Source organism: Zalophus californianus, chromosome 7 (genome assembly GCF_009762305.2).
Source record: "Zalophus californianus isolate mZalCal1 chromosome 7, mZalCal1.pri.v2, whole genome shotgun sequence".
Lineage (NCBI taxonomy): Eukaryota > Metazoa > Chordata > Mammalia > Carnivora > Otariidae > Zalophus > Zalophus californianus.
Genome location: NC_045601.1, coordinates 26399546 through 26426470, shown reverse-complemented (window position 1 = coordinate 26426470; position 26925 = coordinate 26399546). Strand labels below are relative to the sequence as shown.

Genomic DNA, 26925 nt, shown 5'->3' with positions numbered 1-26925 from the left:
CCTATGCCTGGAACAAGTTGTGTTCCCCATCTAATTTTATATATCCCCCAAAAGTAAAGCATAGCTACTCGCTGGGGTTTACATTTTTACATTTATGATTAATTACATGGTAGCTTTTCTCTAAATGACAGAGAGGTATCGATTACAAATTTATACTGTAGTGTAGTAGGTTTACCCCTTACGGAGTAGAAGTACCTGTTAGGGTTTTCTAACATCTCAGACTTTTTGTTCTGCAGATGAGAAAGATTTCCAAACTCTGCCTTTTCCTGTTTTCTTATTTAATTAATTTATTTATTTAGGGTGGGGAGGGAGAGAGAGAGAGAGACAGGAGGGGGAGAGAAAGAGAGAATCTTAAGCAGGCTCATGCCCATCACAGAGCCAGACGCAGGGCTGGATCTCATGACCCTGAGATCAAGACCTGAGCGGAAATCAAGAGTTGAATGCTTAACTGACTGAGACACCCAGGCGCCCCACGTCTTATTCTTTTTAAAAATCAGTAGTAACATAACAAAATACCCGACAACTAAATTTTCCCTCTATGTAATTTTGGTGTTTCACCAAGAGCTTTTGCCTTAAAACCAACAACAAAATGAAATCTCTTCCTCCAGTCATCTAAAGAGGTCCTTCCATTCTGAATTTAGACTTCTCGATGGAAAGAAGTGAAATGTTGGGATGCTTGCCTGACTTTGTTTTCACTTCCTTACTGGGAGTTAAGAATTCAGAGTCTCCAGGACTCCTTTGGAAATGGGTCTGGACACATGCCAGATTCATGCGTCCATCATACACAATTCCCAGGAAGTGAGAGTTTCAGTGATGGTTACCATCTTCTGGGAGTCATTCAGAACAGAAGACTGAATTATTACTTTGCAACTTGGTGGCAAAAATCCCAGGACTTGACCAGCCATCTGCCCCGAGCCCTGCTATGAGCCTGGTAATACACACGGCTGCACAGTGGAGGCAGAGAGACAAGGTCCTAAATCGAAGTGCACAGTGTCCAATAAATCCAGAACGTGAAGGAGAGCGTGGCCACGTTGGCATCCTTTTGTGGCCCTAATATAGTGCAGCACCGGAGCAGGGGCATCCTCCAGATCGGGAGTCTTACAAGCAGACCCTGGCTTTTTGAATTATGGTTACATTTTCACAGAGTGCTTAGAGTTTCTGTTCATGGTAATGTTACAAGCTAATATGACATTTTGAGTTCTTCCTCAGGTTATAAAATTGGTATTAAAAATTTGTTGAAGCCTGAAGTGAGAGACTTCTGGGAGAAACTAGGAGGCTATGTGGCCTCTGAAGAAGAAGGGGGTCACGTGGACCTCTTTGTACCACTTGGAGCATCAGGTCAGTTTGGAAAGGCAGTGGTCATGCCTACCTCAGTGATATTTTGTGAATATTTGAAATGATTCAGTCACATTTTACTCTTTCTCCCTTTTCCCTTACACCTCACATACTCAGCTATTTAGGGGGAAAAGAGCTGGCGTTAGTGGTCCGTATAACCTGTCCCTGCAGAATAAGGTCACTAGTGACACGAGCCAGCCAGGGATATTATTTGTAGCTCTTCCGGAAAACGCAGTAAAACCAGCCACCGCTATACAGGGGAAAACGCCTGAAACCATCATCAACTGGTCTGAGAAAAGCCTCCCTGCTGTGTTCTGAGCCTGGAAGGAGTGAGCATGAGTTTGTTGACCAAGGACCTTGGGCTTGAATCCCACTCATGCCACTTGAGCTGTGTGGCTTTAGGCAAGTTTGTGGACCTCTGTTTCTGCATATGAAAGTTAGGATAATAGTACCTCACCTTACAGGACTTGTATCAAAGTAATGTAAATACTTATAATAAATACACTTATAAAAATACTCATAATAAAAATAAATGATATAAATACTTAAATAATATTTGAATATTAAAAACAGACAAAGTGCTTGGTAGAGAGGAGACTGGTTGCTGATACAATTTTAAGTGCCCATCTGTCTAGTATCAATCACCATAATTCAAAGTTGATTTCAGTACTTGAAGAGAAACTCTAGAAACATTAAGACAAATTCACTTTTTAGACATTTGTTAAATAAAAGCTATGCATTCATGGGCTTTTTTTTTTTTTTTACTGCCAAGCAGAGGAAGGCAGAGGGAGTATAAAATTAAATTTTCTCAAACAGTTTCTTTTTCCCATTCCTTAGGGAACTGTGAGTTTTAAAGTTCATTCTAAACCTCGGATTTCACTGAGCTATGCACACAGGCCAAGTATGCCTCTGGCAGGCTTCAATCAGGGGAAAGGGAAAAACAAAACTATGGGAAGTGGTTTAAAAGAAAACAAATTACAGAATATCGTAAAAAAATTTTTTTTACAGTTATGACAATTGTGTAATCTTAACTTTAGAAAATATGCATAGAAAAATCTAAGAAGAAATATAACACAATTATTAACAGCATCTATCTCCAGATGTGTTTTTCAGATTTCCTACTTTTGAAATTAGAATATGGATGGTGTGATTCCTTGGTTTAAATCCTGCGCGTGTATGGGGGAGGGCGGCCGTGTATAGAAAAGAGTTTGGAAGGATGTATACCAAGGTGTAAACAACAGTTGGATAAGTGACTCTTCTTTCCTTTTATCTTTTTTCCTTTTATCTCTTATATGTCCCTATTTTCTGTAATGAACTAGTATTACTTTTATAATGAGAACAAAGCAATTTTTTTTTAAGATTTCATTTTTTTAAGTAATCTCTACACCCAACAAGGGGCTCAAACTTACAACCCTGAGATCAAGAGTCAAATGCTCCACCAACTGAGCCAGCCAGGCGCCCCACAAAGCAAATTTTTTAACTGGAGTAGAAGAAAAAGAAAGGATTTGGGAAAGTAAGGCATTGAAAGGGATCTAGAATAAGGGCAAAAGGGGACAAGAACAATAGATTTGGTGACATAAAAACTGTCTCAAGTGAAACTTGATGGCACTCAACAGTAGGTTTCTCACGACCATTTTGGCCCCCAGATCATCCCCGAACTCCTCATTAAATGCAATTTCCACCTGGACAAGCCATCAAGACCCTGATTCAGATGAAAGACACTAGCTTCTCAGTCCAAAAATTTCTTTTCTGCCACCTCAGGCCTCACTCGGGAGCTTGTCATTCCCAGGAGCTGTATGACCTCTGAGCTCGATCTCCAGCATTTTTCTGAATACCACTTCCAAAACATGCACCTAATATTCCAAATACCGTGTTCCAAATATTCCTATTCTGTCAGCTCTTTGCCTCAAGACACTGCCCCTTTTCCACTCTCTGTCACCCTGCCTTCATCCTCGGTTCCTTCTTCGTTAAAACTTGGACTTAACGGTTCATCATTATCATGACTCTCTAGCAAAGCATCTGAATTCTCGGGCTACATGTCAGTGCTCCGTAAACACCATCACCTGCATTCTCTATGCCTGTCTGTACTGAAGCAGCTGTGTTGAAAACAGTACTGTGGCTTTTCTTATGCATCCAACCTGACTTTGCTGCCTAAGTACTAAATGGGACTGTGGCACTGACAAGCAATCCTCCCCCTTCCCTTGAAAAATCCCTTTCGCACTCCCTGAGATGACTGTATCATTCCTTCTCTTCCCTCCCCGATCTTTCAAGAACCTCTCTCTCAGCTGTTGACCTCACCTTTTACTCTCCGAACTGCGCTCCCGCCACCAAATCCACCACCTACCCCACCTCTTACCTTTATTCTCTGTCTTCCCTTCTGTCACGATGGAAGAAGCAGCTCCGCTCAAATCCGGGATCAAGCATCCTACCGCCTTTCACCTCCTCACGACCACATCCCCACGCTCAGTTCTCTCCAACAGCCTCACCCCTTCTCTTTATTGGGTCATTCCTATCAAATCAGGAACACATGTAGTACCAGCTCCTGTGCTAAAAAGAGAGAGAGACCATAAACTTACCCTCACTTGTAGACCCTCCACCTAGATACACCTATGGACTGACTATACCCATGGTTCTCAAATGTTAGTATGGATTTGGGTCACCTAGAAGGCGTATTACAGTACGCACTGCTGGGTCTCGTCCTAGCATTTCTGACTCACTAGGTCTGGCATGGGGGCTGAGAATTTTCATTTCTAACAAGTTCCCAGGTGTTACTGCTGCTGCTCAGCGGGGGGCTGCTCCAGATTCTCTCTCTCTCTCTCTCCCCCCCCGCCCCTCCCCCGCTCACTCACATTCTCTAAATAATAAAATTAATAAAATTAAAAAATTTCTCAAGCAGCTTTATCAAGGTGTAAATGACGTAAAATAAACTGTACATATTTAAAGCGTGCATCTGGATAAATTTTGACATAGGTATACATACCCTGTGAAACCATAAAATAATCAAGATAATGAACATATTCACCACCACCAACATGTTCCTCATGCCACTCTGCAGTTTTTTCCTCCTGCTTCTCCCCATCCCCATCCCGAATCAACTGCTGATCTGCTTGCTTTCACAATGCATTAGTTAGTATTTTATAGAATTTTCTATAAACGGAATCAGACATGGTGCATTCTTTTTTGTCAGGCTTCTGTCACTCAGAAGAATTATTTTAGATCCATCCGTTTGATGCTTGTATCAGTGGCCCATTGTTTTTTTATTGCTGGGAATTATTGCGTTGTACGTATATACCACAATTTGTTTATTCAGTCACTTGTTGATAGATATTGGAGTTCTTTCCAGTTCCCGGGTCATAACCTAGAAAGCTGCTATGAACCTATGTGTGAACATATGTTTTTATTTCTCTTGGATAAATACCTAGAGTGGAATGCCTGGGTCATATGATAGCTGTTAACTTTTTAAACACTGGTGAAACTGTTTTCCGGAGTGGTTGTACAATTTTACATTTCCACTAGCAATGTATGAGAACTCTAGTTGCGTAGTACCCCCATACTGGGTACGTGGTCTTCTTAATGTTAGCCATGCGAATGGGTGTGCAGTAGTAGCTCATTGTGGTTTTAATTTGCATTTTCCTCATGACTGATGATGCTAAACATCTTTTCATGCACTTATTTGCCATTCATTGGTCTTCCTTGGTGCAGTGTCTGTTCGAATCTTTTCCTCATGTTTAAAATTAGGTTGTTTCTTTTCTTATTGAGAACTCTTTATGTATTCTAGAAAAGTGATTTACAAATATTTTCTCCCACTCTGTGACTTATCTTTTTGTTCTCTGAACAGTCCCTTTTGAGGAGATGAAGTTCTTAATTTTTGTGAAATCAAGTTTATCTATTTTTTTCCTTTATAGGTTATACCTTCAATGTCATTTCTGAACACTATCTGACTAAAGTTCACAAGATTTTCTTTATTTTAGAAAAAATTTCTTCCAAATTATAGTTTTGACTTTTAGATTTCTGATCCATTGATTTATTTGTTTGTTTTATATAGTTTTAAAAGTATGGGTTGAGGGGCGCCTGGGTGGCTCAGTTGTTAAGCATCTGCTTTCGGCTCAGGTCATGATTCCAGGTCCTGGGATTGAGCCCTGCATCGGGCTCCCTGCTCCGCGGGAAGCCTGCTTCTCCCTCTCCCACTCCCCCCTGCTTGTGTTTCCTCTCCCACTGTCTCTCTCTGTCAAACAAATAAATAAAATCTTAAAAAAAAAGTGGGTTGAAGTTTCATGTTTCTTTAACATATGGATATCTAATTTATCCAGAACCATTCCTTGTAAAGATTATCTTTTCTCAGTGTGTTCCATTTGCATCTTTGTTGAAATCAATTGACTACATATATGTAGGTATATCTATGGACTCTATTTGATTTCATTGATCCATTCCAATTAAAAGATTAGACCCCCCAGTAAATGAGAGACATCCCAACATTTCAGCCACCGCCATCTTGTTCCAACCAGTTTGGAGTAACTGTTTATTCTTAGACCACAAAGAATTAAAATACATAATCCAATATATTAGTTTCATTCAAAGTAATTCCTTCTATATGCTGAATCCAATCTTTATGCTGTGTCACTGAAGAAGGGGTGAAATTAATACCACACTAAATTTTGACCATCGTATTTAACATTTTCAACAGTTCTACATCTGTCCTCTTACAATGAGACTTCTCGTTTGAGTCAGACTAGTTTAGAAAATATATGTAGAGGGTGCCTGGGTGGCTCAGATGGTTAAGCGTCTGCCTTCGGCTCAGGTCATGATCCCAGGGTCAGGGGATCGAGTCCCACATCGGGCTCCCTGCTCCTTGGAAGCCTGCTTCTCCCTCTGCTTCTCTCTCTCTCTGTCTCTGTCTCTCATGAATAAATAAATAAAATCTTTAAAAAAAAAAAAGAAAAAAGAAAATATATGTAGACTTTTCTCTGTCTTTGGCCTGAGTATTCCAACTTTGAAAATAAGCACCAGGTCAACCTTCCTGCCCTGTCTCTCCACTCTGTTGTTTAGTCCTCATTAACTAAGTGTTTGGACTTCAGCACTTAGGGGTGAGCTATAAAGTGCTTACGGACTGTTCCATGAGGGATTTGAATTGAAGATGAGAAATGCTAGGGGCCTTTCTTGGCCAGCTTAGCTCTCCTAAGCATTACTTAACTGTTCCAAGGCAAAACCTGTGAGCAAACTAATGAAAGTATTTTTGACTCTGCAGAGGCAGGAATGGAATTTCTTTCCCAGTTGTCTCGACTAACTGGCACGTTCTTTACTGCCCCTACTGGAATTGCAACTGGCTCTTACCAACACAGTAAGTGTATGCAGGAGCTGACCACAGTGCCCAGGAACATCCTCAACTCCGGGGTCACCAAAGACAAAGCACAGCTAATAATACTGGTTCTGGCCCATGCCAATGACTGTCTTCCACTCCCTCTCGAAAGGAATGCTGTCACTACCCAAACTATGTCATTTCCCACGGCGCAGTGTCCTTTCAAGTGCTTAGAAAGGGATCATTTATTACAAATATTTGCTTCAAACGATCATGTACACAAACTCTGTTGAAAACATCATTTTTAATAGTTAAAGATGTATCGTTGCTGATCTAGAGAAATAACAAGTACCAAGAATAATTCTTAGTGAGACAGAATCAATATGGTTTCCTTTGGAAATAAAAATTACAGCTATAAAGAGATGGTGAAGGGAATTGCTCAGGTTCCAATTCAATTGCATTATCTGAGAGGAAAAACAAAGATAAAGTATACACCTGAAAGCAAAGTTTCATTTAGATACTGAAGCTGCAGATATTAAATGCAAATGTAACATTGGCTGACCAGCAAGAGTACCACACTGCTCTGCTAAAGTAACAGGAACAGGAATTTCCCCCTTTAAAACTCCCTGGCCTCCTATTACACGGGGTTTGGGGCCATGTAGAAACCATGTAAAACATGATGTCTCTAATCCCAAATGCCAAGGGACTTTCAAGCCTGGGAAGAACTGGCATGATTGGAAACCTGTAAGGGAAAAGACTCCATGTATCTACAAAAAAGCACATTGACTTGCTAGATTTTTGTAGCAGAAGTCACTTGTTAATTTTAGTTCTATAGCTACATTACCATGGGCCTTGTGCAGAGAGGATGGCAGGCTTGCAGTGGGGAGCAGGGTGTGAACACTGTTCTTTATGGGGCGGCTCTTCTTCCCTTTCTCCTCCTCTGTCTCCTCCTCCTTCTGTTCATCTTCCTTTTCCCTCTCTTCTTAGTTTTCTTCTAGAAAAGCATGTTATAAAGAGTTGCATATGTTTATCAGTAAAAATGGGGGAGGGGAATCAAATAAGGCTATCTATCCATTGAGGACAGAAAATCAGATTTAACATGCCCCAGCATCATTCAGTAATTGACTTTCAAGGAGAGAACATCCTCAAGCACCCACCTCAGTCGTGTAGAGATATTTAGAGAGAGAGAGAGCAGCTTGACATGAGGTAAGGAGGCCGCAGGGTTGGCTAGCCCAAGATGACTTTGGATGACATGGTGGGGAAACCAGGCAGAGTGGGGTTTTCTTGTATGTTCATTTTAGAACGTAAAGAAAAAGCAGCACATTCTTGCCTACTCTGCTTCCTGATATACAAATCCAGCAGCTATTTAATTTTGATTTCAAATGTAACATGTCAACCTTATCTGTCAAAGAATAGATAGGCATTTGAAATTATTCATTGTGTCCTTCTTGAGCTTCTAATTTTGTCTTTGAAAGCAGCTAATGGGTGTTTCTCTTAGTCTTCTAATGAGAAAGGAGAATAAGTCTGCTGTAAATACAGCTAAGTTTTTGTTGTACCATAAATAAGAAGAATTCTTTCATGGGAGCTCCAGCCCGCAATAATAAAAGGAGAAAATCATGTCAGTTCTTAGTGATTGGCTGGGAAGACCGTGGGAAAGCGCTCCCTGTTCCATCTACTTCAGTGAATCAAAGCTGCAGATGTGGTCCAGTTTCACGGATATTCTGGAAGACACCTTGAAATCAGTAAGGAAACAGTTAAGTCCTCTCTTCAAGGAGTTGCGAAAGAACATCAGTGCCAGGATAATAGGTAAGAAGTCTTGCTGCTTCTGTTGTAGGTTCATTATGAAGGTCCTTCCCTATCTAGAGTGAATACAAGGTCAGGAAAGGCTCAAGCAAAAGCTGGCTTCTATTCCTGTTCAGTAAAACTTTCTTTCCTTTGTTTTCCATATCTCCTTTCAAATGTAAGGACTATCCACTGACAAAAAATATATTCATCTTCAAAATGCTGAAACCATTCCTTTTAAATAGTAGTGTCTTACTAATCCTATGCCCGTCAGTGGTTTACCTAGACAAAACTCACTGAGTGTTTGCTAAGCCAGAGGGCTCTGCCCTTCTTCCCACCACAATTTGCTCTAAAAGTTAAGCTCCTCTTAGACACAACACCCATTACTTAAGTTGTTCTACGATTGTGTTCTATTCATTTTCTAGTTAAAATATTCAATTTGGTGGTGGGCTCCACAGACCTCTGCTGAGCCTCTTGGACATCACTGAATTTATCATCTCATTTGCACTCCCTACTCGTGACTAATCTATCACAATAGAGTCTTGGAAGCCATTTTCTGTGGCAACCAGATCTTCCCCTAAATCAGTCCATTCTTTAAAATGAAATTTTTTGTTTGTTTTGTTTATTTATCATCTGGGTAAATGACCACCACCCCCATCTTTAACTACCTATTTAATTTGTCCCTAACGCTTCCCATCTGACTAAAATACCCTCAAAATCAAGTCATTATTTGGTTATGTCTTACTTCCTTCTTCCCTCCCTGCCCTGCTTCTTATTAAGGTCCCAGACAATTACTGTCTACACAAGAGCAATAGCACACAAGTATGCATGTAGATATTTTATGTCAATGTATGTCCCACATCACTTTACATAAATGTCTCCAAAACAGGGAGCTGTCTTCTTGGTTTTATGTACTATCTGCTTGGCCACATTTAGTAGATGTTCAACCAATATTTAAAAAAGGTTATAAGGCTATAAACAGGGAGAAATTATTTCTCCTGTTTTTTTCATAGATATTAGGGACCAAAGAGAAAAGCAGAAAAATTAGCTTTTTCAAGATAGAAGTATTTTTGATGATATTTGTAAGAAATGAGAAGTTAGATGGAATAAAATTATTTGCATATAAATGCACATTGTTCAAAATATTAAAAATATAAAAAGATGTCTGTGTAATTATGGTTGTATGTTATTTGCTGTAGGCTTAAACTATTTAAGTCTTGAACTCAAAAATACAGGGGTGTGAGGAGGAAGTTTTGGTGGGAATGAGAATCTAAAATTTAAACTTACAAGGTTTATTTTCACACGTTTTCTCCTTATTGTCCAATTTATAGATTCTATTTAATATCAGCTTTACCAGGGTGGGTACTTTTTAATATGCTTTACATTGGTGGATAATCCCCTTGGCATAATAGAATTTTAATTTTTATGCTTCACATTTTTTAATCCACTATAAAGCAACTGTGAGGAATGAGTTGTTTTCTTCTTGATCACATACATCTCTTACATAAATTAATTACAAGGCATATGGCCTTATGTATTTACAGGGCAACTTACTTTTGACAACATGAGTATGGCTAACATTCTGAATAACCAAGAAATGGCACAAGCTCTGGCAGATGGATTGATGGAACTTACAAAAGATAATTCTGTGAGTGTTTCTTTGAAGAAAGCAAACTTTAAAAACCTAACACTTTACGTTTTTAGTTTGCGCTGATTTTTTTTAACCAGTTTATGCCTTGGGAGACACAATTCCTCTGAGAAATTACAAGAGGTTGTAAAAACAGCCACCGAGAGATTCTGGGCCCAAGATGTATTAGGTACACAAAATGGACAAATATAAGGGCACCTGGGTGGCTCAGTCACTTAAGTATCTACCTTCAGCTCAGGTCATGATCCCAGGGTCCTGCATGGGCAGCCGGGAGCCTGCTTCTCCCTCTCTCTCTCTCAAATAAATAAATAAATAAATAAAATCGTTTTAAAAAAATAGACAAATAGGAAAATTTTATAGGTTATTTAAAACGTATTTACATTGTGCGCTGTTTTCCATCTTGTGATTAATTGCAGTCAGAAGTGACTTCCTTAAACAACATGTTAGTGGCTTTATGTTTCACATAAACGTTACTCAACAGTTTAAACAATTAACAGTATGATAGGAAAACCAAGAAAGCGTGAAACCAGATAGAAAACAATGAAGGGCAAAAAAGGCTAGTTGAGAGGGGAAGGGAAAGAGAACACAAAAAAACACAAATAAACAAATCAATAAGTTAGTTGGGGACAGGCATGGGGGAAGCATGAAGAAGCCTTTTTTCAGAAACCATTCTTGGCTACTCTCCCAGAAAAGTCAGTCCACGCATCAGGAAATAGTGAGGAGAGACAGTATACGGGGCCCCGTATGGCAAGGCTCTAGGACCATGAACTATGCAGCTCTGTCCCGGGGATGATAGTAACATACCTGATGCACATAAGGTCTTTAGTTCTCCACGGAACGATTCCCAACCCTTCTCTTCCACTGTAGTTATTCTACGTTGTGGATGAATTTAACATCATCTTTGTACATGTTCTTTATCTACCAGGGGTCTGCTCTGATTTCAAGTTGGCTGCCTGCATAAGCAGCAGGCATCTCCAGAGTTAGCCAAGCACAGGGAGGAGTCTGAGAAGCTGCAGTTGGCCATGATTTGTCCTCTCTGAAGACCCAGCTCCTCACTGTTCTAGCTACCCATCGTCAGCCCCGGGAGAAAAATGAACAGGGGTGTTCACAGGGATGACCTGAGGTCTTGAAAGATCACGCACTGTCTCCTGAGAGACCAAAGAATTACTAAACGTGTTTGGTATAGGTTCAGTGTACTTACTGCCAACCGAATTATTTTAAAATGATCGTGTATGATGTAATTTCGCTGGTGCTCAAACCTGTAGCCTGAGAGAGAACCAAATGTGGGGGTGTCCTAGGCTGTTCTGTGCAGTCATCCTGCTGCAAGGCCTCTCCCATGCTTCTGTCCTCCCAGAGAAAGCAGGCTCCCTCGTGTCCGCTTTCCTCATCTGGCCTCGAGACTGACGTGGGCCACTTTGGGCCACTTCGGTTCTGAAGATCTTGAGACCTTCCCCACAAGACCTTGGCATCCTGATTGGATTGTGACAATAAGAGAACAGGGATTGACTACAAAGTCCCGTTTACAGACTTTAATTGAATAATACTTACTTTGTTTCCTAGACTTTTAATTAGGTAGAAAGAAGAAAACGCTACTAAAAATATGTTCTCTTTTCTGCTGCACCTGTATTGGCCTGTTTTCCAGGTGAATGTTTTAACTGGAAATTCTTTTTTCTTTTGGTTTGGGGGGGGTGGGGTTTTTTAGGACAAACCTCTGGAGTTTCTGTCAGATTTTCTGCTGAAGAAATGTGGTAAAGGGAGCAAGGATTTTGAAGAAAACATTCCGACAAAACGTGATGCAAAGGCCGCATTCAGTTTACCCCCTCAGGTAAAGTATAGGGGCAGTTTTATGCCATTAATTCACTGTGTGATTAGACACCTGTGGTTAAGAAATCCATAAACAATAAGGATCATCCTCCCTGGAAAGCCTCCACCTTGTCATTTCTCCTAAGAACTTCCCTTTCGTGGGCTATGATAAAAAAGGATGCTTTGTAGATTCCTAGCAAGAGTGGCCTTCAAGCCACCTGAGGGTAGAAGCCGCCTCGCCGACTGGGGTAGTGCCACTGGGGGGCGGGGGTGGGGGTGGCAGTCGGCCACTCCCGCGGTGCCGCTCACTCAGCGGAGCCCCGGCTCACTTGAGAGACACAGTGTTTTCATTTGCAGCCCACGACACTTTTTGGGGGAAACACAGCCGTGTTCTTCTTTTCTTAGTTGAGATTCCAGGTCATAAAAGGAAAAAAAAAAAGTGGGTTTTAAACCAGTCCTCCAAGCAAACAAGAATAATTGTGCCAGTAGTATGTTCAGCATCCAGCCATCCCTGGTTCCGTGAAATAATCGGGATTCGGGAAACACTGAAAATTGCCTTGTCATTAAGAGAGCTGGTTTCCAAGCAAATGTCATTTCCGAATCACAGGACACATAGAAAAATTACCTCTTGGATGATCAAAGGCTTGGGGACGCCACCCCCACGCCCACCCCCATGGAAACTATTAGTAGGAAGAGACCTGTGAGTTCTATCAAGCAGACAAATAATTTGTTGCCCTATTAACCTGATATTCTGGAAGCCTCTGATCACACTTCTTTAGAAGATAGCACAGAGCAGGGGAGGGCAAACAAGAGGGCTGTTGGTGGTAGGGTGCCCTCTGCCGCAGCTGCAGACCTGCTCAGCAACATGACAGGCCTGCAGGTATGCAGGGCCCCCCCTCGGACGTTACCAGAGAGGGCCCCCTGCTTTACCATCCTCCCCGCCAAAGTGACTTATTTTTCCCAAGCACAGCCTTCCTTTCCAAGAAGAGTCCTAACACATTTCCAGGGACTTCTAAGCCCTTTTTAAGACAGAGCCCTGCTTGCCTCATGCCCCTTGCCTCATGCCGCAGTTCAGGAAACTCTCGCAGACCATGCACGTCAGGGTTCTCCAGAGAACCCGAACAAATAGGATCATTTATATATATGTGTGTGTGTGTATAATACATATATGAGTATATGTACCCTCTTCGTTCTGGTATACTATGTATGGTATACTATATACATACTATATACTATATTATATTATATTAATTACACTGTGTTACATAATACTATATAGTATGTAGTATACTACTTACATGTGTATATATATATACACTACTAGGATCCATAGATACATGTGTAATATAAATACATACCCACAAAGAGATTTGTTATAAGGACTCGGCTCACATAATTTTGGAGGCTGAGAAGTCATAAGATCTGCAGGGTGAGTCTACAAGCGGGAGATACCCAGGAGAGCCAATGGTACAGTTCTAGTCCAAAATATGGCAAGCTCAAGACCCAGAAAGAGCTGATGTTTCAGTTCAAGTCCAAAGGCAGGAAAAAGCCAATGTCCCAGTTTGAAGGCTATCAGGCAGGACGAACTCTGTTACTTGAGGGAGGTCCAGGCTTTTCATTCTACAGACCTTCAACTAATTGGGTGAAGCCCACTCACATTAGGGCGTCCAAGCTGCATGACTCAGTCTACCTATTTCAGTGTTAATCGCATCAAAAAACACCCTCACAGACACACCCGGAGTAATTTGACCAAATGTCTGGGCACCCCATGGCCCAGTCAAATTGACACAAAATTAATCATTACAGACAATTTCTCAGTTAGAGGTTAGCTACGCCCTCCCATCTTCTCAGTTCAGTTCCCTAAATATTTACAGGAATGAAGCACGTGCAAGGCACTGTGTTGTATCCTGGAAATAGACAACAAAAAAAGACACAGTCACTGCTTTGAGGTAGATAAGCCTGCACAGAACCAGATGACACGGCATGATTGGTGCCTCTTAGCAGGATGCGTAGGAGGGAATGGGAATGCCAACGTGGGTATTTAATTGAGAGTCCCTTTCTGCTTCTCAGAGGCTTTTTGCCTTATTATGGCAGCTGTTATCTTTTGAGATTCATGGGGATTAGTCTCCCAAAATGTGGATGTTATCTCCATCCATCCTTCAGTCTGTGAAAGCCTTTGAAAAACAGCTGGCGGGGCTCTAGAACCACTGGTTTTCCCTTGTTTCCCTAAAGGGGATGCCCAGCATGCAACCGCACCACACGGGATCCAAATTTTCCTGAAGCCCCCACAACGTCTGCATCATTCCTGACTCCCTGGAAACCTTACTGGAGTTCTTCCACCCCCAGACACACAGACCCCAGAAATGTTCCTCTTTGAAGCAAGGAAACCTGAAGGAAGCAAAGGGGGACAAAAATGATCAGCACTTCCTCCTCTGAAGTGTTTCTTTTCCATTTGAAAGACCTAACAATTGGAGAGAACCCCTTCTGGAAACTCTGACACCTAAAAGAATGGTCACTGGGAGCATTTCCTCTCAAAGACACTTGGGTTCTTTCTTCTGGCAAATAAGATCCACACTGAATCAAGTCTTTCCAACCTGCTATTGCCCTAAGTATCTAATCACTTGAATAAAATAATATAGAATGTTTGGGCTTTATGTTGCCTCACTGCTGGAAAGAAGGCCTGCTAGGTGGCATCACTCACCTGTAATAAATCCGCAGAAGTGAAAGACTCCTTAATGCCTAGGAATTTCTTTAAAAAAAATCAAATTAGAAAAAAATATATATTAGATTCTTACTTGGTTTTCTATCATTTAACACTTACGAGCTTGTGCACAAAGCCCATGAAACAAAATCAGGGACTTTCAGGAAGAAAAACTATAGCTTAAAAATAGGTGCCGAATTAGGATAGAATAGAGAAACTGAGTTTCTCCACACATTAGAGTTTATTTTTTAAACGGTAGATATTGAGGCGCCTGGGTGGCTCAGTCCTTAAGCATCTGCCTTCGGCTCAGGTCATGATCCCGGGGTCCTGGGATCGAGCCCTGCATTGGGCTCCCTGCTCCATGGGAAGACTCTTCTCCCTCTCCCACTCCCCCTGCTTGTGTTCCCTCTCTCGCTGTGTCTTTCTGTCAAATAAATAAAATCTTTAAAAATAAATAAATAAATAAATGGTAGATATTTATCCTGAAGGGCACACAAACTCACAGCCCTAGGAATGGAAAGTAATGGCTTCTGCTGGGAGAACTGTTTTAAAGACCCTTGCATAGGGGTATCCAGTCAGAGGGCTTGCCTGCCAAATCTGGGACCGGAGACACACACGGAGCTGTGTCTGAAGGCATGACCAGACAGGGCTCACCTTCCCTCCAGAAGGCCCAGACTCTGCCCATATATGCACATACAGATAGATGTGTATGTGTGTCTGTCTGTCTACCCACCTACCAGCTGTCCAGTCAGATCCTATCCACCCACTACGGCCCTATCAGTACTCACTTCTGGCTTGGTGTAGCTGGAGTGTTTACACTGACACTGTACAACACGGTGACAGGCCACAGCCAGAATCAGAGTTGTCCCCAAGCTCTACCTGTCATTTGCACAACTATTTCTGGCCCCTAATTCAGGAGCTGAGTGTCTTCTGGGAGAATCATCAGCAATAACTAGGCTGTATCTGGAAAAGGCAGACAAGGTAGGAAAATTCCTACCATGTAATCAGAGGGCTCCTTCATATGTCACAGAGAGAGACAAAGGCAAAGCCCACCAACCCAAAATAAGAGTTCCCTTATAAATGTGCCAAGTCGGTTGCTCCTGTTACTTCCTCTGAATTCATGCTTGAAAACAAAATAAGGGATGGCATCTTAATCTAAAAAAAGTCTAGGAGCTCCTGGGGGGCTTAGTGGGTGAAGCGTCTGACTCCTGATTTCGGCTCAGGTCGTGATCTCAGGGTGGTGAGATCGAGCTCTGCGCTGGGCTGGAGCCTGCTTGAGATTCTCTCTCTCTCTGGCTCCCCGCGCCCCTCCCTGCCCTCTCTTGGGGAAAAAAAAAAAAAAGTCTGTACAATTTTAAAAAACTAGATGGATAGTATGCAATGAGAAAACTTGATATTTTAGATTCAAACAAAATTACCATGCCAAATCCACTTCCTAACCACAAAGAAAAAGTTATATCTAATAAAAATGGCTGTTGCTGAGCCAGAGGTGAGCGGAAGCCCCGGGGTGAGTGAGCAGGTTCCCCATAACCGGGGTGGCCCAGGGGGCTGCGCCAGCACCTGAATCGTAATGTAATCCTGTGCGGTTTGTGTTCTCTCCATCTTAGGCCAGTTTGAATTTAATTTTCATTTTATGTCTGCAGCCTCTTCTACCTCTGCATCTACCGGTGTTGCCACCGACTGCTTGAAGTTACCAGGTGTCTCCACAAATAACCAGCACTGGTACTGATTCTGAAAGAAGAGAGCGTGCTCCCTTCTTAGAAACTCTGAATGATTTCGTCAAAATTCAAAGGAGATCCTCCCTGCCCTCTCCCCCCAGCCTAAGCCTCAGGGCATGCCAGGCTGATCCAGGGACAGCCACAAATGGGGAAAGCAAAAGGAATGGTGCGAGGACTGGGGCCACGGCCAAGTGTTAAGGCTCAGGAGGGGAGCCTCTCCTGCAAACCGGGGAGAAGCCAGCCCGCCACACTGGGGGACCGCGCCTCCTATACAAAGGCTTCAGGCAGCCATAAAGAACGGCTGCAGATACAAAATAAAAATTCCATTCTGCCTGAGGAGAGTAAGGCAAAACAGAAACGTCTTGGTTATAAATTGACGTTTTTCTTCCAGTCTCGCCCTTAGATCTCAAGGGGTTACCATGAGTAGTTTTATCTTTGACGGGAAAAGGCAGCCGTGATGACCAGGAATCATCCATTAGCTCTCACCACAAAGGCAGGGCCACTGTTCCATTGTTAGAATGGACCCTGTAAGCAGCAGGTGGGACTACTTTTTTTTTGAGAGATAGAGCCGAGGAGTGGGGGGGAAAGAGAGAGAGAGAGAGGAGAGAGAAAATCTTAAGCAGGCTCCATGCCCAGCACGGAGCCTGACACGGGGCTCCATCTCACAACCCTGAGATCATGACCTGAGCGGAAACCTAGAGTCAGTGGCTTAACCGACGGAGCCACCCAGGCGCCCCAGGACTGTTTTTTTCTAATGTGCTAATTTATGTGGAAGCCACAAGAACAACTAACAAGGAAAGTGAAGAAAGAAAGAATAAGCTATATTTAAATGTGGAAACAGGTCTAGAGAGAGCATATGAACTGTTTCCGACCCATTTTCATTAGATTAAAAAAGGGGTGGATTTTACCAAGTGCTGTGAGCTTTTTCTTCTGGCAGTTTCAAAAGTAAGATGAGCCATTCGCCCTCAGCTGACAAGGGACAGAGCAGAATGAGGCAGAAGCCGGGAATGTGTGGCATTCCTTGAGTGTCAGTCCCCTGCCTCCCAGGGGGAAAAGGGGGCTGCCTTGAATTTCATTTCTCAAGTATAATGCAGTTCTTAGGAAGCTAAAGGTTATTCTTATTTTTTAACATAAAATTTAATTTAAGAGAGCCATCACATGTGTCAAGTGCTTCGTTCATTGTGTCTGGGGTACAGTGTGGTTGAGGCTGAGGGCAGACAGCTACTGGAGGCCTCCTGTGGGCACAGCACCCACTGGGCATTCAGACAGCCCAAGGCCTGACCCCAGATAATCAAATCTGCCTTGAATCCTCAGGAAAGAAATGTTCTAGAAGATAACCCTCGGGACACAAAATCAAGTCTCAGCAAAAACGATCCAAATTTGGAGATGCTGGTTAAGCTGGTAAGCCAATCACTACATAGTAAGAATTTTCCATTTGTTTTGCTCTTGACCCCCCCCCCCCCCAAAAAAAAGGCTTCAGTCTTTATTCTGGTTAGTCCTGTTTTTCTTGAAAGTTTCCCTTAAGGGAAATAAAAACAAAACAAAACAAAAAAACCCTCTAAATATAATTGAGGGGGGAATCCAACGGGTAGATTTTTCTTTTTTGAGTAAGTCCTGGTCTGAAAAGAAGTGGAACCAAGAGGGTGGAAGTGTAACATCTTGGGAACAAGAGCTTGGCGCTACTCTGATTTTCTAATATGACATGAGGACAGAATCTAAAGAAATGGCCCATGCACATAAAGGGTCTGACCCACCAACTGGTGGTCTGATTTCAAAGGCTGAGTATGATCAATATAACTTACTGTTTGCAAAGGGTAGTGCGGGGGGGGGGGGCTGCAGACCAGCAGCGGCGCGGTCCCATCCGGCCCTAACACGTTCGTGAATTCATCATCATATTTTCGTAATTTCCCAGAATCCTTTCAGGTAGACGTTAGCAACCACATTTTGTAGATGAGGAACTCAAGTTAGAACACTTTAAATGACTTCCCTAAGGTCAGACAGCCAGGGGAGAAAGACACCTGAAGCCCCAGGTCCGAAGCTCAGTCCGGGGGCTCCTTCCCAGCCCCTCCACATGCTGGGCAAATCCACCTGCTGCGTGCAGTGCAGGTGTGGACCTCGCGACCTGGGCGCTCGCACACCCTCAGATCCACCCCCTGGGAATCACCAAGGACGAGGGGGTTCATGTCGGGCCGTGAATATGATAGTGTCTCGTCTCACTGGTGGTCATAACACCTGACATTGGTTTGAAGACAACAACGAAAGGTTTGACAACTGAAACCTTAATTCAAAATGATTATAAACATTGGAAAACAATATTTTAAAAAAATCGTATGCATAAAAATGTAATATGGGCTCCAAGCCAGCAGCCAGGTGGGATACAAATGTATTTTTTTTTTTTAACACATTAGGTAAAACTTAACCAAGAACAGTGTGTTTATAGTATTTCATAGAGTGAGTTTTCTGTTTTTTTCTCTTAAATTACTTTTGCATTTTAATTTTAGTTCATGAAGTCATGGTTGATTTGTTTTGGGTGAAGGTCACCTGCCATTATACTTAGTATTGTCATATTTTATTTGGGGCACTATGGGGCATATTTAGGGCTGAAGGGAAAAGAAGAAATTGTGTTCTAAGAGTATTAATAGTTCTAGGCTCAAATACAAGGCCATTAAGATTTTTAAATTTAAATATTATAATTGTTTTCTAGATACTCATTCTAGATACTCATTTTTCAACCTTTGAAAAATACAGATAAAGAAAAAGAATTACCTAGTCCCAGTACTGAAAATTCATTTCTCCATGTGTCTCCATAGCATACATAATAATAGGGTGGGGAGCTTCTTTACACCAGTGTATGATTTTTCCCTCTGCATTAAAAGATAAAACAGGACTTCGAAATATAGAAAACAGGACATTTAGCCACCTAGCCAAATGCATTTACAGTTCCATGTTAGGGTCCTTTTTCCTAAATACAGAAAGAAGAGCATGAGTTTAGTGTTTCATAAATGCCTGTGAGAAGCAGATTAGTTGATAGGGAGAGGGCTAGCTCATTTCAGTTCTTCTGTCTGCAGGATATTCAATAAAACACTATAAATTCATCAGTAAAACACTGAGGAAGAAGAAATAGGAAAGCAATCAAGAGTGGGCAGCCCAAAGCTTCCTCAGTGGACTGTCATTCCCATGAAGGCAAGACTGTCCTCCTACCATTGTGTAGTCAGCACCGAGCCCGTGTCACTGAATATGTCCTGGGGTGGATAGATGGATAAACATCGGGCCTCAATCTGCCCTCCTCAGGATCCAAGACTAAAAGCCCCATCTCTACTAGGGCATGAGGCTGGCCTGATGTGAGGGCCTTGTTGGTGCTAGCATGTCAAGCAGTGGTCAGCAGGGTCCACCATAGTCCCCTGTCAAGGTCCCCTTCAACCTTGTTTAGCGCAAACCCCAAAGAGGGACTCTCACAGAGTCACTGCCTGACGGTTCAGCCCGTCATTCCTCTACCTCCTTTGACTTTCAGGCTCTTTGAGACTGTAAACCGGGGGTCATTCTGCTTTCCCTATGAGTTCTTAATGCCTTTCTACAGGAGAGAAAGCTCCAGATGGACTCAGCTGAAAAGCGATCGAGAGTTGTCGGGGAACTCTTAGAGAGCGAGAGAAAATACGTACAGATGCTGGAAATTGTGAGAGATGTCTACGTAACGCCCCTGAAAGCAGCGTTGTCATCAAACAGAGCGATTCTCAGTGCTGCAAACATCCACATCATTTTCTCTGATATTTTGCAGATTTTAAGTCTCAACAGGTAAACTCTGAAGAGGTATTTTTTCAAATATTCATTATGCCGTCGGAAGAACCCACACTTAACTGTTTCAAACGTTGTACCGAGGAGCCCCTTCTTGGAGCCCCTGATCGTCACACGGGAGAGGGCTCTCGCCACGAGCATGCCCGGGGGCTTGCCCCTGCCTCATTTCCACGCACCGGTTCCAGGAGTGGAGCTCGGGGCCTGGGGGTCCTGTGTTCCATGTACTGTCCACGCAAAGGCAAGAGGAAGGAGAGCTGCCCGGCACCGTTAATCAGCAGTGTCCGGCTGAGCGAAGGGAAAGAAAACAAAAGGTTTCGCGGGATCGGGTCACTAGGATACTGGGCTTAGGGAACCAAGGCTGGGGGCCAGCTGAATGACAGCACGCTGTTTCAGGTATGCCCGTCGACACGGGAAAGTGATCATGTGTGCGGACAGGCAGACTGAGCCGCTCCGCCAGTCACTCTCCGGGTAACTCGGAAGCTCCTCACCCCCACTGGGGCCCAGCTGCTACAAAAGGAAGAGATTAAACTAGGCCTTTTCCCAGTTTCGAGGCCTGGGAGGGCTGAACGACGAACAAAGCTAGGTCCACAGCAGAGGGCCCATCGGGGGTCAGGCGTCTGAAGTGAGGGGAGCGCTCTCCTCTGAGGGCTCTGAGAAACCTTCCCCGCCTGCCTGGCTGGCCCCGTGGGAGTGGGACAGTCAGGGGACAGCCCTGTGGAGGCCAGCCTAGGGCTCCGACGCCAGGGATTAAGAGGAAGAGGTGAGATCCCACCAGAGTCGACCTGCTTCTTCACCCCCCCACCCCTCCTCCCTTCTGGGCAACTCTGCCCTGCTGTGTGTCAAGGCAAACAGATTTGACAAAAGCCCTGCCAGGCTGCACTAATGACAACTAATTTATTTTTATTTTTTAAGTTTCTAGGTTATCCCCAGCCCATATTTCACGGGCGTGCTTTTCTCATATGGCAGGCAGTTTCTAGACAACCTGAGAGACAGACTGCGGGAATGGGGCCCAGGCCACTGCGTGGGAGAAGTATTCCTCAAGTTTGGAAGCCGGTTGAACACATACACCAATTTCTTCAACAATTACCCGGTTGTTCTGAGAACTATGGAGAAGGTAATGATTGAGTTACCATCCAGGCATGAATGAGACTTTCTGAGCTTGAAAGGAAGTTTTGTGTGCAATCCAAAGGACTGGAATTAGTAGGAAAGACTTCTTCCCTACTCTTAGCTTCCAGTTGACCGTGAGCTCTTTGAAGACGGGGCCCCTGACTTACTTAATTTTGTATCACGAAGGGTTAACACAGTGCTTGATAATAGGAACTGGTGGTTGGACTGAACTAATCAGACAAACGGCCGGGCTTTCATCTAGCTGCCCCAGATACTCTGTGGTTCAGTTACAGAAAAATGTTTCACAGTGAGGGAGGAAGAAGACTGAGAACCCTGATTCTGCTCTGCCAACTCACAGCTCTGTGGCCTTGACACGTTCGACTCTCTTCCAGAGAAAAGGAATTAATAATCCCTATGTTTCTTGGAGGAAGGACACTCATTTGTGAAATCTCACCATGAACTAAGGATTTCTTTGTCTTGAATTCCCTTGAGAGTTCATGACAAACAATTCTTCCCTTCATGACCTAAGCCGTATGTGGTGTGGGCCGGAATATTCAGCTCCCTTCTGCATCACTCACTGCTCTTGCCGAGTCTCTTCTGATGGCAGAGAGCTCTCTCTTTCTTTCCTCTTCAATTTGCATCAAAAGGGCAGCAGAAGACGGTCCCTTGCACTTCTGCTAGTGTCTACTATATTCACTTTGGCTGCATCCGCCTGTCCGTACTGAGGCCCTGAGGGTAAGGCCTGGGGGCTGGGAGGCCTCTGGACACATCCTGACCTCAGACCTCTCCCTTTGTAGTATCATTCTTGCCTCACGAAGGGAGCTTAAATACTGCCGGACAACTGAATTTTGTGAAAGTTGCATGAATAAGGCAGTTTCACACAACCAACCTTTAGGACAAGAATGGGAACAACGTGTCACATGATATCATAAATTGATACCAAAATTGTTATAGTTAGGGATAATAATGATATCTATTTCACTGGCATGGGGTGTGCAGATAAATAGTCAGTAAACATTAGCTGTTAATAAGTACACCCAGTGAATATTTGATGCATTTCTGGCATCTTTGAGGCACGTATGTACTGAGAAAAATGAGGTCACTTCCTGAGTGCTCTAATGGTGATGAATGAATACATTTTAAAACAGATATTTAGCACAGTGGAGCCCCTTTATGATGTTACTATGGAAAACATAGTTAACAACAGTATTACAGTGAATACTATTAATAGTTTATTACTGTGGAGATAGCATTTACTGCCTGACAAGCACTTTATGGATAGGATTTTTCCCCTCATCACCACAAGAGTTAGGTAAGGTAATCCACGCAAGAGCTGAGGCTCAGAGAAGTTAAATAACTTGACAGGGTCACATAGAATTAGATAGAATTAAATTAGAATTTTAACATTAATCCAGGCCTACCTGGTTGCAAAGTCTATTTTGTCTATACTGATTAAGTTCACGGAACAGGGTTACTTTATGATACAATTAATACACTGTACTTAGTAGATTAATAAGCACCGCAAGTACTAGTCATGCTTTGGTTAGATGTAGTTGTTGCCCCTTCTGCTTTGAGTGCTTCATAGACCATGCTTGTCTGGTGGAACAGAAGGCTCTTCAGCCGTATTATAGAGCAAAATTTTGACATAATGCTCACCTTTAGTGCAGAGAAATGATACCAGCATTCCGAGCTTTCCTGAAGAGACATGATAAGACCATTGTGACCAAAATGCTGAGGTAAGTTCTGAGGGAGTGCTCAGCGGGGGCGCCCCAAGGACAGGGCACACTTTGACCTTCAGAGAGCGACCAGGGTTCCCTTTTCTCTGCCTCATACAGCCTTCCGGAGCTGCTTTTGTACCCATCACGAAGATTTGAAGAATATGTTAATCTTCTCTATGCTTTGCGGCTTCACACTCCCGCAGAACACGCTGACCGTGGGGACGTGACCACTGCAACTGACCAACTCAAAAAATATAAAAGTTATATAGATCAGGTTGGTTGCTGATAAGAGTTCGTGTCTTTTACAAATGTTACAATGCTTTGTGGTACTGACTCAAAGATCCTGACATACCTTATCCTTTCGTGGTGTTCTTCAAAGTCTCTCCTCCTTTTAATGTGAAATCATGGGGCTCAGTGATTTTGAGCACTAAGAGGATCTGTTCTAAGCCAAACAACATGAGACAGAATGTTTTCAGAGATCTGGATAAGTGCCATAAAACTTTTATTAATATGAAAGTTTGAAGAACTGAATATTTGGATTGATTTTTCTAGATAACTGAAAGAAAAAAAGTAAAATCGTTTGTTTTGGAAGGTACTTATTAATTAACTTTTCTGCCTCAGTAAGTATAGCAATCATAATTATTCTCTGAAAGAATTCAGCATCTTGGAAGACAGTACTATCGTTCTGAAAATATTGTTGTGCTGTGCATATTACATGGGCATCCAGGCTGAATGTAAACTGAAAAGTTATTTTGCCCTGAAGATACTTTGTGAATACAGTCTTGTCACTTGCCTCTTTCTTTTTAAAACACTGGGGACACGAAATTGAGATTCTTACTAAAGTTTATCAAAATACTGAGCCCTGTATCAAGTGCCATAAAATATTTTAAATCTATTTTCATGTATAAAAACTTCACAATTTTTGTTTGCCTAAAATCCCTTTGTTTACTAGATGAAGCAAAACATCAGTATGAAAGACCAGCTGTCAGAAATACAGAGAATAGTCTGGGGATGCCCGGTACGTATTCTGACGTGCTCACTACATCTCATGCTCATGAATATAACCTCAAGTTCCTGGCAAAAGGAGACATGCAGATTACGATTCGGCTAACTTCTGTTGAAGGCCTGCCACGTGCCATGTGCTGGCAAGCTTTCACATTTCACATCCTTGCTAGTTGTAAGGGTGTATAATGAGAAGAGGCACAAGTGGACTTGACCCCATCCCATAATTTTTCTGCAGTCTTAGCTCCTTGACTGGTGCTTCTGTGAACATGACCTCCTTTGGGGAAAGGGGCCATGTCTTCTATTGTTTTATATCTTCCTGTACATAATGCCTGGTGTAGGAATCTGCACCCTGAGGATATCTGAAAAAAATCTTGGGAGTCCTCTGTTGGTTGTTACCTGTAGAATATCATCTGGTCCCAGTCTACCTTCTCTCTTACTGCCTTGCCTACCACTTCATGATCAAATCACACAAATCTACTCATAGTGCTCCAATAATGTTAGCCTTTCTCCACACATTTGAGCTTTGCCCATGCTTTCCTTCTCTGAAATTGCCTTCCTTTCCCACTCCACTGGATAAACTATTCATCCTTTAAAAATCCAGTTCAATCATCATCTTCCTTGTAAAGTTTCCCCAACATCTCCAGCTCTGAGTGCCCCCACCCCCATCCTGGCTATCTTGCAGCACCCTGAACATCTCTGTCACACCTTTTTATGACCCTTAGTTCATAAGACTGAGAACTCCATCAGGCATGAGCTACGATTTACTTGTCTTCTGATGTTTAGCATATAGTAGGAGCTCGATATATGAATTATGTTGAATTAAAGTGCCAATTGGTTGGAAACATTTTTATTTGGTCAAATTGGGGAAACAAGATGGAGCTGTTTTGTTAGAGTTCAGATCTGCACATTTTGGTAGGGAGAGTGGTGTTGATTGGATTACCAAAAGTCCAAAATCTTGGAACTCAGATTCTGAACTACAGAGTCTGAACTTATCTCTGGATCTCTGTTCACACTAAGTGATCATCTCATGGCTAGATCAGTAAAAGGGTCAACTTCTGAATTTTTAACAATCCATTCACTTCTTTTTCTTCATAAATCCCTTCTTACCTGCTCCCATCCCCTCTTTTTTTTTTAAACACTAGGAAAGCTTTTAAAAAGCTTTAAAGCATTTATAAATAAAATAGTAATTTCAGTAGTTTTAAAACTTAGACAACAACTTCAAATATAGTTTTCACATGAATTCTGTGGTCTTTCTAAAGAAAACCTGTTTTGTCAATAATAAAAACATTCATTTTTCATAATTAAACAGCTTCTGGGGTATAAAACAGTTCTGCAGTAGTGGACTTTTTATTTTCTACAAATTTATGAATGTTTCTAATTTTGTTTTTGGTTTCATAGACTCTATCAGAAGAAAACAGATATCTGATTAGGGTCCAAGATGTAGCCCAACTTAACTGCTGTGATGAGGCAGTAAGTTTCTCTTTAAGGTAAACACTTAACTATCCTATGGCTGTGACTATGTCTTGCTCATCTTGTACCTGGGATCCAGTACAGTGTCTGACACAAGTCTGCAACAAATCTTTGTATTGGACTGAAAACTTAAACATACATTCCCCTGTAGCACTATAAGGTGCTTTATTACCGTACTCACATTCCAGGCAGCTACTGGATAGAATGGGAGAAAATACATTATCTCTGCCAGAACCACAAACTGCAGATTAGCAGGAATTCTGAGGTTGGTCACTTTCCTACTGAAAGGAAATCCAAGTGTGGTGGGTATCACGTTAGTGATTTGCTCACCTATAACAAAAGAGAAGACCAGTTAATTATCCTGATAGTTATTGAGGTTGGTATTAAAAAGGTTTCACCAAGAGACCATCATTACATTGAGGTCTTACTGTATCTGTTTTGCACGGTGCTCACAGTAGCGTTAAGACCAAAAGAATGGAGGGTGCCAATTTCCATAAGCTAGCATCCCCTTTCCTCTTTTAGAACAAGGATGGGCAAACCTTTTCTGGAAATGGTCAGATTGTAAATATCCTAGGTCTTGTTGGCCAGATGATTTTTGTGGCAACTACTAAATTCAGCATTATAGCATAAAAACAGCAACATAATGATACAACACATGAATAATACAATCTGCGTAAACAGTACAGTGCATAAATGAGGGAGCATGGCTGAGTTACAGTAAAACTTTATTTACAAAACAAGTGGTGGGGCCATAATTTGCTGATACCTATGTTGGAAAATTATTTGCAAAATTATGTTCTCAGTATTAATGGCAAAGATGACAACTGAACAAATAGTAACCAAATGGAGAGAAATCAACTCCTTTAATTCTTCCAACTCCAATAAAAGAAATAAAAATTGATTTGCCTCTTATTTCAATGAATATTTCAATGAATGTTTCCCAAAGGTGTAGGTCAAAGGGGTGATTGGAAGAAACCCAAAGCTTCACCTCTATTCTTGCCTAGAGTGGTTCTAAATGAAAATCAAATCATGTAATTGTGTTACTTTTCTCATGATCACAGTGTTTTTTGTTTTCTTTGTTTTGTTGTTTTTGTTCAATAGCAACAGAAGTGAGCTGCAGTGATGGAAGGAAACTACTTACCAAACCAGCAATTCTAAACACACTGGTGTAGTAGGAGACATGCTAGGGATTATTCCAGTTTTTTTATTATTAGAATTTATTTAACCTTCATGTATTCATAAAGGTAACACTCTCCTCTTATGTCAGTCTGAGTTTCTGACCTACATAATTTACCTTTTCTCTAAAGAACTTCTTTTAACATTTCTTGCTAGGCAGGTTTACTGGCAATGAATTTCCTCGATTTTTGTTTGTCTGAGAGTCTATTTCTCTTTCACTTGAAGGATAATTTTGCTGGCTACAGAATTCTGGGTTGCTGGGTTCTTTTCTTTCAACACTTATTCTACTCTACTCTCTTCTTGCTTGCCTGGTTTCTGAGGAGACATCCAATGTAATTCTTATTCTTGTTCTACTTTGGTAGGGTTTTGTTTTG

The 26925-nt window shown here is 42.2% G+C and overlaps 1 protein-coding gene across 5 annotated transcripts in view; it reads left to right on the top strand.

Moving 5' to 3' along the window:
• The window catches only part of ECT2L (epithelial cell transforming 2 like), a 64045-nt gene that overhangs the window by 27785 nt on the left and 9335 nt on the right, over positions 1–26925 (top strand). For 4 of the 5 annotated variants that reach the window (XM_035728699.1, XM_035728698.1, XM_035728700.1 and 1 more), the window contains exons 8-19: positions 1210–1338; positions 6581–6673; positions 8255–8437; positions 9958–10061; positions 11764–11886; positions 17598–17684; positions 19861–20075; positions 21042–21189; positions 22845–22918; positions 23018–23174; positions 23853–23918; positions 25304–25392. In XM_035728699.1, coding sequence (XP_035584592.1) covers positions 1210–1338; positions 6581–6673; positions 8255–8437; positions 9958–10061; positions 11764–11886; positions 17598–17684; positions 19861–20075; positions 21042–21189; positions 22845–22918; positions 23018–23174; positions 23853–23918; positions 25304–25392 — 1468 coding nt within the window. The remainder of the gene's footprint in view (positions 1–1209; positions 1339–6580; positions 6674–8254; positions 8438–9957; positions 10062–11763; positions 11887–17597; positions 17685–19860; positions 20076–21041; positions 21190–22844; positions 22919–23017; positions 23175–23852; positions 23919–25303; positions 25393–26925) is intronic. The other variant, XM_035728702.1, reaches the window with a different exon arrangement.